Source organism: Scyliorhinus torazame, chromosome 28 (assembly GCF_047496885.1).
Source record: "Scyliorhinus torazame isolate Kashiwa2021f chromosome 28, sScyTor2.1, whole genome shotgun sequence".
NCBI classification, from domain to species: domain Eukaryota; kingdom Metazoa; phylum Chordata; class Chondrichthyes; order Carcharhiniformes; family Scyliorhinidae; genus Scyliorhinus; species Scyliorhinus torazame.
Window position 1 is genome coordinate 27,544,893 of NC_092734.1, and position 10,716 is coordinate 27,555,608.

Below are 10,716 nucleotides of genomic sequence, written 5' to 3' on the forward strand. Positions count from 1 at the left end.
CAGTCCCACCCAGCCCGTTCTTTTCCCTCAGGTGTGTCTCTTGGAGAAAGACTATGTCGGCTTTCATACTTTTCAGGTGGGCGAAGACTCTGGATCTTTTCTATGGGTTAAGTCCCCTGAGGTTCCAGGTGATTATTCTGATGGGGGTATCTGCTCACATCCCCTTCCTGCGGGATTACCATACTTATCTTGTGGATGCGCTCCTGCACTCCGGGGTTTCCCGTTGTTAGGGGGCCATCCAAAATGGCCACAGTCACCGTAGTTACCATGAGGCCGGGCCCCTCCGCTCCCAGGTTTCTCTTTGTCCAGGGGCCACCCAACATGGCTGCCAACTCTGTGAACGCCATGTGGGTGCGCCCCGACACTCTGGGGTTTCACTTTGTTTAGGGACTCTCCTGTTTGTGGCCTGTTGTAGCCAGCCTAGAGCCCTTCTCCCCCTTGTCCCTCCTGTGGTTTTGCTTCTCTCCCCTTCTGCTATCCCCCCCTTCCCTACTGTTGCCCCCTCCTCTATTCTCCCCCTAGTCTTCCCCCCCCCCCCCTTGATGGTGTACCCCTGTCGCGGCCGCCCCCTCACTCATATCTGCTGGCGCTAGCTTTCCTGCTAATGTGGTGGACTCCTCCTGGGGTCAGCCCAACCCCCCTCCTGTGCCTGCTGTTTTGAATACCCCTCTGTCTCCTCCTCACCCTCTCCTGCGCTCTGTTGCTCTCGCCCCCTCCAGTCCTGCGCAAATTGTCCTTTAATATTCTCTGTCTCCGGTGTCTGTTTCATCGCTGTCGTCTCTGTTGTTTATCTAGTCCATTCTTTTGGACAAACTCTTCCGCATCTGAACGGGCGGTAAAATAATGTTCCCTGCCCTGGTATGCCACCCAAAGTCTGGCTGGGTACAGCATCCCAAACTTCATTTTGTTCCTGTACAGAGCCAGCTTTGCCCTATTAAATTCTGTCCATCGCTTTGCCAGGTCTGTGCCAATGCCTTGGCACATCCTGATCCTCTGTCCCTCCCAGCTGCAGGCCTTCGTTTGCCTGGCCCAACATGGGGCACTTTCCCGGTCTTGGTACCGGGAAGCTTGGTGATGATCGCACTCGGCTGCTCCCCAGCCTTGGGTATTGGCCGGAGTGACCTATGGGCCCTTTCGATATCCGGTGGGTTGGGGAAGCTGCCTCCCCCCACCAGCTTTCCCAGCATCTGGGCCACGTAGTCCGTTGGATCCCTGCCCTCGGTTCATTCGGACAGGTCCACTATTCTAATGTTTTGGCGCCTCGACCAGCTCTCCTGGTCCTCCACCTTCCCCCTCAGGTTCCGATGGGTCACCACCAACCTCTTTATTTCTGCCTCCAGGGTGATGATTCGGTCACTGTGGTCCGTCGAGGTTTTCACTAGTTCTTTAGTTGTATCCCTTTGGCCTCCAGTCTCTTTGTCGAGGGCCACCTGCATGGTGGCCAGCGCTTCCGTCACTGCCATCTTGGCTGCCGCCTTGATCTCGACTTTTATTTCTTCCTTCAGTTCTTTCGTGAGGAGGGTCTACCAACCATCCTCTGACAATGGGGGGGGGGGGGGGGGGGGTAGCTTGTCTTAAGGGTCGCTGGTCTCCCTCTCTCAGATGTGGCCGGGACCCCCCACCTGGTGAGGCTGCAGACCCGCTCGCTCGCTTCTCCTGTCCGATAACTCCCTTTTCCGTTTCACTGCGGCCACTGAAGTTGCTGCTTCCCGGCTCTTCTGCTAGTCTTCACGTTGTTGAGGGTGAGGGAATGTTTTTGATTGTTTTTTGCAGGCTAATTTGGACCAAAAGTGCCTATTTTCTTTTCCTTCGGAGGAGAGCCACCTTCTGTGCGACTGCTCAGTACATCCCCATCACTGGAAGTCCACCACTGTAATTATGACCCTTCATGAAGAAGATTTGAGTTATTTAATGACGTGGCAGAGATTGTTAACAATGGGACATGGCGAAGCCCTGTGGACATGGAGTTATTATTTGCATATCCCTCCCCATTCATTGTCTGTGTTAATGCAGCACCTAATAGTCTGTGACTATTTGTTAGCCATGAATGGCTCATTCTTCTCATAGAGTCTTTCTTTCTCAATGGAATATGTCTTTGTTGAGCTTTATGAAATATAACTCCTTAAATATCTGCCACTGCTTATCTACCAGGTGTCTTTTTCCATCTATTTTTCCAGTCTACGTAGCCAACTGTCTTTACGTTATAATTTCCTTTTCAGTTTAAAACACTTGTTTCAAACCCAAGTTTCTCAAACCCAAGTTTCTCACCCTTAAACTGAATGTGGAATTGTATCATGTTATGATCACTCTTCACTAGAGGATACTTTGCGATGAGGATATGATTTGAAGGCTACTGAGTTCCTATTTAGAGGAAGTTGGAAACATTAGAGACGCCAAAAGGAACCAATACTTGATTGAATTAAAGGGAATTGGGCAAATGATGTCATCTGTACTAATTGTCTTATGGCAGCTGCTCTAGAGACTAATGTCATGAAAGGCAAGAGCAATTTCTTCCTTGCATCTGAAGAAAAGCAATCGCCATTTGTACAAAACTGTGCTTTAATTGTTGCAATGTGAGATTTTGGAATTAAGGCATTTACCGGATCCGTGATGGCAGAGTTATTATGGGATACTCTTGGTGCCCAGTCAAAAGCTCTGAATTTAGCAGAAACAACGGTGTCTGAGGCGTTGATGCAGAGATAGAAGGTGTGGGGGGAGGGTGGGGAACTTAAAACTGCAGAGCCCCAGGCCTGTTAAAACTGCAAGAAAATGGCCTATACTTACTGAGATGAGGGTGACACGGTAGCACAGTGGTTAGCATTGTTGCTTCAGAGCACCAGGATCCCGGCCTGGGTCACTGTCTGTGCGGAGTCTGCACGTTCTTCCCGTGCCTGGGTGGGTTTCCTCCGGGCGCTCTGGTTTCCTCCCACAAAGTCCAGAAAAACCTGCTTGTTAGGTGAATTGGACATTCTGAATTCTCCCTCCGTGTACCCGAACAGGTGTCAGAATGTGGCGACTAGGGGATTTTCACAGTAACTTCATTGCAGTGAAAATGTAAGCCTACTTGTGACACTAATGAAGATTATTATTATGAATTGAAACTCTCAATGAGGCGAATGCTTTTTGACACTTGTTGAAACGAATTGGCAGTATTTCTATGCAAATCCGGAGTTTTCTCTTTGCAACGTTGGGAAACGAATGTAAAGGAGCATCTTAATGTACAGGAATAAGGAGGCCATTCTGTCTTTGTGTCCGTGCTGTCACTTGGCTTCAGGTCAAGGTGGCGATGTGGCTGCTTGGGCCTCAATCCTCCAGAATTGGAAAGGGGAAAGCCAGTTCAGGTCCCCACAACTTAATTATCTAATAACCCTGTTCAAAATACAAGTGTATGGATATCTGGTGAAGGTCAGGCTTGTGAGCCTTGATGCCCCTCAGAATCTGGATTAATTTTTTTCTTTAAAAAATAGGTTGCTTTTTGGGCAGGCTAGATTCTCCCTAATAAACTGTGCTTATTGTGTAGATTTGATCAAACAAAGCAAAGACTGTCTCTGCCTGAACATGTATCAGCTAGTTCTGTACACACTAAGGTCACTTTCCCAGTATGTGAAGTTCTTAATACTTTATTTATCAAAATGCAGGCAGCCAGCTGTCATCCCCCACCTCAACAAACATGGCTCGTCTCTGTGGGAACTGTGCACATTATCAGAGAGAGAGAAGGCCAAAGTCTCTCGGCTCTGCCAATTAAGCTTTAGGGGCGACACGGTAGTGCTGTGGTTAGCACTGCTGCCTCAGAGCGCTGAGGACCCAGGTTCGCTCCCGGCCCCGGGTCACTGTCTGTGTGGAGTTTGCACATTTTCCCCGTGTTTGAGTGGGTCTCACCCCCACAACCCAAAGATGTGCAGGGTAGGTGAATTGGCTGTGCCAAATTGGCCTTTAATTGCGAAAGAAAAAAGAACTGGGTACTCTGAATTTAAAAAAAACTCATTGCTTTTGCGTCCAACATTCATGAAGAGAAAAAGAGGCAGCTTCCTTTAATGGAAGTCTAACACCACCTTTGTTGGTTGCTATTTCCCCCCTCCCCTGCCTCAGCCCAGGGTGCAGGCCAATGGGTCATTTATTTTGGATTCTGTGTCCTGACATCCTCATGGGAATGAATGAACACAACACTCTGACCATTGGGATACAAGAGAATAAATATCTTTCTATGGAAGGTCCGTCTGTGAGTAGCCCCATATATAGTGATGCCAAGACATCAGTCACTTCATTAACAATTTAATGATCATTGCAATTCAATATTTCCGGTGCATTTATTTTTTGTCGTACCTTTGAAGATCTGGCCTGCATTCCTCAGTTTTTTCTTTTGATTGCTCATGTTAATTTACTCACGAGTTGCTTTTAGATTTGGGAGTGTATAATTATCCTTATTCATCTATTTTCGTTTTATAGTTCTGACAGTCACTGAATGGACTCCTTAAATGTTCTATGTTCCTATTTTTTTAAATTAAAATTTAGAGTACCCGATTATTTTCTTTAATTTAAATTTAGGGTACCCGATTATTTTCTTTACTTAAAATTTAGAGTACCCAATTATTTTTTTTCCAATTAAGGGGCAATTTAGCATGGCCAATCCTGCACATCTTTGGGTTGTGGGGGTGAGACCCACGCAGACACGGGGAGATGTTCTACATTCCTATGTGTTAGACATTTTAGTTGCTGTGATATGAAGAGTCGAACGTTCTGTTCCTTTTTCACAAACACACATTTATTTCATTCCAACAGCCTGTGCACAAAACTCTAACTATACATCACCTGACAGAGGCCACCTGAAGTCCCTTTACATATCAGTGTCAATTAATGGATACTTAACATAAATGAGACAACTAATTGCAATGTCTCTTAACCCATTACTTAACACTATGATAGAAACATAGAACATACAGTGCAGAAGGAGGCCATTCGGCCCATTGAGTCTGCACCGACCCACTTAAGCCCTCACTTCCACCCTATCCCTCCTAACCTTTTTGGTCACTAAGGGCAATTTATCATGGCCAATCCACCTAACCTGCACGTCTTTGGACTGTGGGAGGAAACCGGAGCACCCGGAGGAAACCCACGCAGACACGGGGAGAGTGTGCAGACTCCGCACAGACAGTGACCCAGCGGGGAATTGAACCTGGGGCCCTGGCGCTGTGAAGCCACAGTGCTATCCACTTGTGCTACCGTGCTATGATGATAATATGGGAGGTGGTGGCGTAGTGGTCCCGTACCAGCCTCCCCGAACAGGCGCCGGAATGTGGCGACTAGGGGCTTTTCACAGTAACTTAATTGAAACCTACTTGTGACAATAAGCGATTTTCATTTTTCAGTGGTATTGTCACTGGGACCCAGAGTAATGCTCTGGGATTCCAGGTTGAAATCCCTCCACGGCAGACGGTGAAATTTTAATTCAATAAAGACCCGGAATTAAAAACTTAATGATAACCATGAAACCATTGTCGATTGTCGTAAAAACCCATCTGGTTCTTTAATGTCCTTTAGGGAAGGAAATCTGCCGTCCTTACCTGGTCAGGGCTACATGTGACTCCAGACCCACAGCAATGTGGCTGACTCTTAACTGCCCCTCAGGGGCAATTAGGGATGGCAAATAAATGCTGGCACAGTCTGCGACATCCCAGGATGGAATTTTTTAAAAATTGTTTCAGTTTTGGTTTGTAAATCTGTGAGGGGGACAAAGGTTGACCCCAATCAGACGGGCAGAGGAGGATTTTGAATCAAGGGCCTTCTGAAAGTTAATAAAGTTCCAACCTGGATCCCAAAACTCAACCCTGGACCATACAAGGAATGTTTTATCTAATCAGACATTTAGTTTGATTGAGAAATCTAGTTCAAGGTACATCGCACTGGACACCAACGTTTAAAAGAGTAGAAGAGAATGCATGAGGAGTCAGGAAATGGCGTTCATGTGACGAGTATGGATTTTAAAAGCTTGAAGCATATTTTTTAAGTTTAAAAACGAAGTAAGGTACGAAGTTGGCTAAGAAACCAAAATTTATGAAGAGGAGTTGATAAGTTCAAAAATGTTTAATAGTACGTGGAGGGAAATAGATGGGTGATGATTGTTGCAACCTCCATGGCAATTATGTAGGAGACACTGATTCATCTATTAGGAATTGCATATAGTACATACTTCCTGTGGTGTAAAACCTTGTTGCTCTTGGTTCCTATGATTCCAGTCACTTATTTTTCCTCCCTCCCTTCATCTAACCATTAATGGGCATTTCTTCACCCATCTTGTTCCCAACTCATTGGAATTCCTGACCAAAGCCTCTTCCCCAAAACTCACCAGCTCGATCAAAGGCTCAGGCATTCCTTCTAATCTGTCCTTTGGCTATTGAAGGACATTTTCCCTGTTCAATATACGTCATGAATACAAGTTATTTGTGAGGGAAAGGGTTGGCAAGGAAAGTCAGTCACATGTTAGCATCCAAATTGGGGAGAATATTGCAGTCCGATGCAAACCGCTTTGAGGCTTTGGTTTGTGATCAAGGTGCAGTGTGTTGGGCGGTTAGTCTTGTTGCTCTACAAAGGGGAGTTAAAGGGAAAATCAGATCCAATTGGTTTAGTCCTATGAAAGACACAAGGCCCAAGATGGGCCATCGAAGTAGCTGTGAAAATGTCAAAGGAACCGAACACATTTAAGAAATAGAAAATTAAAAAAGAAAACTTTTTTTTGTTTAAAACACAGGGGGAGGCCATTTGGTCCCTCCTGACTGTGCTATCTCTCTACAAGAATAACTCAGCCTGTCCTACTCCCTTGCCTATTCCCAGTAACCCTGCAAATCATCGCTCTTCAGGAAATTAACCAATTCCCTTTTTGAAAGACACAGTTGAATCAAGATGCTCTCGGGCAGTGCATTCCCGATCTTAACCGCCTGGCTGGGTAAAACAAGTCATGGTGGGTTATTTTGCCAATCCCTCTAAATTGGCTGGTTCTCTGATTCTCAACACTCCCACCAAAGGGAATACCATTTTGGCAACAGATAAAACCTCAATTTAATTATAACACAAGGAACAGAGTTTTCAAAGATTACATCCTGTTTAAAGATAATACAGATGCACCAATCCTCATCTCAGTGCTTTAGATGGTGCAACCGCAAAATTAGCCCCAAAATGGTCAAAACATGGACCCTAATCTCTCAGGCACCACTCAGGATTGCCCCGAAATTCTCCCCAATCTGGTAACTTGGCAGAAAGGTAACTTGCGCTGCATTAGGTTACAACTGACGTGAAAAATGGAAAAGAGGCCACGTTAACTGTATCCCTCTCCTCAGGCTCGAAGGGTCCAGCACGGAGCTCCGATCTCAGATGGACAGACTGGAAGAGGAGTTGGACCAAGGGAAGAAGAAGTATGCCATGCTTGAAATAAAGATGCGAAATGTCGATCGGGCCCGCGAAGATGCAGAAAAAAGAAACCAGCTCCTGCAGAAGGAGATGGAGGACTTTTTTGCCACATTAGGAGACTTGACACTGGAAGCCAAGGAAGCTAAACCCAAATAACAAAATGTGCTTAAAACTGCAGCATTGCAAGACCACGAAGACACCGTTTACATACTTGATTGACATTTTATAAGAAGCGTACCCATTTATTTTTAATGTTCTGGATTAATGTGTTGTGAGTATTAATAGACAATTCCATTTTGGACCATTTGTTCCTTTTTGTCATTGAGAAGCCTCGTCTCTCCCACGGGCTGTTTACATATTCACTCCCAAAGAACGAGTTTGGAAATTGGCTTTAATCTTCTGGTTCATCTCCACTCCAAAGCGTCCCACACCAATGCTTCTCCTGCTTGAGAAGCAGCGACATGGCGTTTGATGGGGGTGAGGGCCATCCCTGTTCTCCAAAAGGCTTTGCAGGTATTGCTGCTGTGCTTCTCCATATTGCGTTTGAAATGATAGGCCGGCTGTGATATTTGCACAAACAATTAGACTGGGCACGGTTGAGGTTGAGGCTTTTGTTGGTCAGTACTTCACTCCACGATCTATATCAAGAGCCAAATTGTCAGATTTCTACATGCAATTGAGGAATTTGTTATATCCCAGGTAATTTAAGACCTATTGGACTAACAGCGACAGCTAAGACCTATTACCAGTTCTGGGTCACATGCTGGGCAGAAATGGTGAAAACCTTCCTGTTTAAATGCACAAATGAAAATTATCCATTCCCTGGCACCTGGATATCAAGCTAATGTGGCTGTTAACTTTCCGCTGACCATGTGAGAATTAATTTGAAAAGTAAAGCAGTCCAGTGCACTATGGACATTTTGCCACGTGTTCTTTTGCACTAGTTACACTGTGCAAGACTGCCTCTGGGGGTGCCCTCTCATAGCACCTCACTTAATTTGATTCGGGCGAAATTTTGTCCAAATCGCAATGTGCGCTATAAGAAACTTGACTCTACTTGGCACTGGACAAAGGGTGTGATGTGACACGGCCTGCATGAGAAACTGGAGATTGTTATTTAATGTATTTTATTCCAAACACGTGTAAAAAAAAAACGGTAACATATACAACAGCACACTCCACAAACTCTCAGTCCACAGTTTGTACAATTTTTCCCCCTTTTATCTCTTACCCTCCCCCCTCCTCTACTACTCCCCGCCCCGCACAATGAACGGTTCCTCAAACATTGTCACAAACAGCCCCCAGCATGTCTCGAAGCCTTCCATTGACCCCCCCTCAACTCAAATTTAATCTTGTCCTTTCGGAGAAAGTGTACAGGTCCCCCAGCCAGGCCGCCACCCCTGGCGGTGTATCCGACCTCCAATTCAGCAAGATCCCTCGCTGGGCAATTAGAGAGGCATCGCCCCCCCCCACCCCCCCCCCCCCCCCCCCATCAGCTCCGGCATTTCCGATACCCCAAAGATCACCGCCATTGGGACCAGCCTGACCTCTACCCCCACAATTTTAGATAACATCCCAAACACCGCTTCCCAGTAACTCTCCAGCTGCCCGCAACCCCAGAACATGTGGGCATGATTCGCCCACCCTCATCGGCCACCCCTTGGAAGAACCCACTCATCCTCGCCCTGGTCACGTGTACCCTGTGCACTGAATCAAGCTCATCCTCGCGCAAGAAGAGGTTCTAATTCACCCGACGCATCGCCTCACACCACAGTTCCCAGCCTATTCCAACCCCCCCCCCCCCCCTGCTCCGCCCTCCCCACCAACTCCTCCCATTTGAAGAGAAACCTGAGATGTAGCACAACGTGGAGACAGACAAAACAAAAATTGAGAAAGGGGAAAGCAATTAGAAGACGGGTAGGAATTGAATCCACAATCAATCATGAGAATATGCCTCCGTGATATGAGATCATGAACTCAATGTTACCATGCTGCACAATTACGGGACACCGCACTTAAATTGCCCCCTCATTTTCCTTCTCTCGTTTGTTTACACTTGAGAATAATCTGGTTGGACGTCTGACCCCTTTTCCCCATCAGATCTGCAGGAAAATTACAAAGGTAACTGGCAACTTTGCAAACGACTCCAGATTGCGAATCAGTAATGAGTGGATTCCCTCTTCAAGTCCCGTCGAAACTGAAAATTATTGTGTGGGGCGGGGGGGGGGGGGGGGGGGGGGGGGGGGGGGGGGGGGGCTTTTGGAACCAAACAAAGAAAAAGAGAATTCTCAGGTTAATATTCCTCATCGCTGCTGGGCAATCGAAACTGTGATCTGAAATGACGGCTTGCTAATTTGCAGGCTATACTGAGGGTATAAGATGAAAAGCAAGTGTTAATCTTTTATAACGAGGACAATCATCTGTCAAGTTTCCCCCATTCCCTTTTATAACCTATCGAACTGACCGGCTCAAAGCAAAAAATTACAATTTTCGCACAAGAAAATGGTAGATCTTAAGAGTTGATGGTTGATCTTAAGGGTTGATGTTTGTATTCATGCAGTTAAGGGGCTGGTTTAGCACAGGGCTAAAGAGTTGGCTTTTAAAGCAGGCCAGCAGCACAGTTCAATTCCCGTACCAGCCTCCCCGAACAGGCGCTGGAATGTGGCGACTAGGGGCTTTTCACAGGAACTTCATTTGAAGCCTACTTGTGACAATAAGCGATTTGCATTTAATTTCAATTACCAACTGGAGCACAACGAATAACCAACTTCTAAATAACAATGCAGATCGTGTGAAATGAAAGAATACTCTTGAGTCCAGTAGGAGTGTTGGGTTCCTAGGCCGGTGCATCGTGGGACGATTGTCTAAGGAAGACATGTTCTGGAACAGCTCAGCTCATGAAGGACACGGACTAATTAGCTCATGCGAAATCTTGCTGGGTAGGCTGCGGAATTGTGTTCAGAATATGAACCAAAACGTACTTAGGATTGAAGTTACTGCTCTATGTGGACGGACGTTTAAATGCTCCCTCTGCGAACACTTTGGTTGTCGTTTTCATAGAATCATAGAAGTACAGTGCAGAAGGAGGCCATTCGGCCCACCAAGTCTGCACCAGCTCTTGGAAAGAGCACCCTACCCAAGCCCACACCTCCACCCTATCCAAATAACTCAGTAACCCCACCCAACACTAAGCGCAATTTTGGACACGAAGCGCAATTTAGCATGGCCAATCCACCTAACCTGCACATCTTTGGACTGTGGGAGGAAACCGGAGCACCCGGAGGAAAGCCACGTAGACACGGGGAGAACGTGCAG

General features: G+C 46.4%; 1 protein-coding gene across 4 annotated transcripts in view; it reads left to right on the forward strand.

Annotated features, from left to right (window-relative positions):
- The window catches only part of arhgap22a (Rho GTPase activating protein 22a), a 385,586-nt gene extending 375,970 nt beyond the window's left edge, over nt 1-9,616 (forward strand). For all 4 annotated transcript variants that reach the window (XM_072491734.1, XM_072491735.1, XM_072491737.1 and 1 more), the window contains one exon: nt 7,332-9,616. In XM_072491734.1, the coding sequence (XP_072347835.1) occupies nt 7,332-7,557 (226 nt within the window). In that variant the 3' untranslated portion in view covers nt 7,558-9,616. The remainder of the gene's footprint in view (nt 1-7,331) is intronic.
- The last annotated feature ends 1,100 nt before the right edge of the window (nt 9,617-10,716 follow it).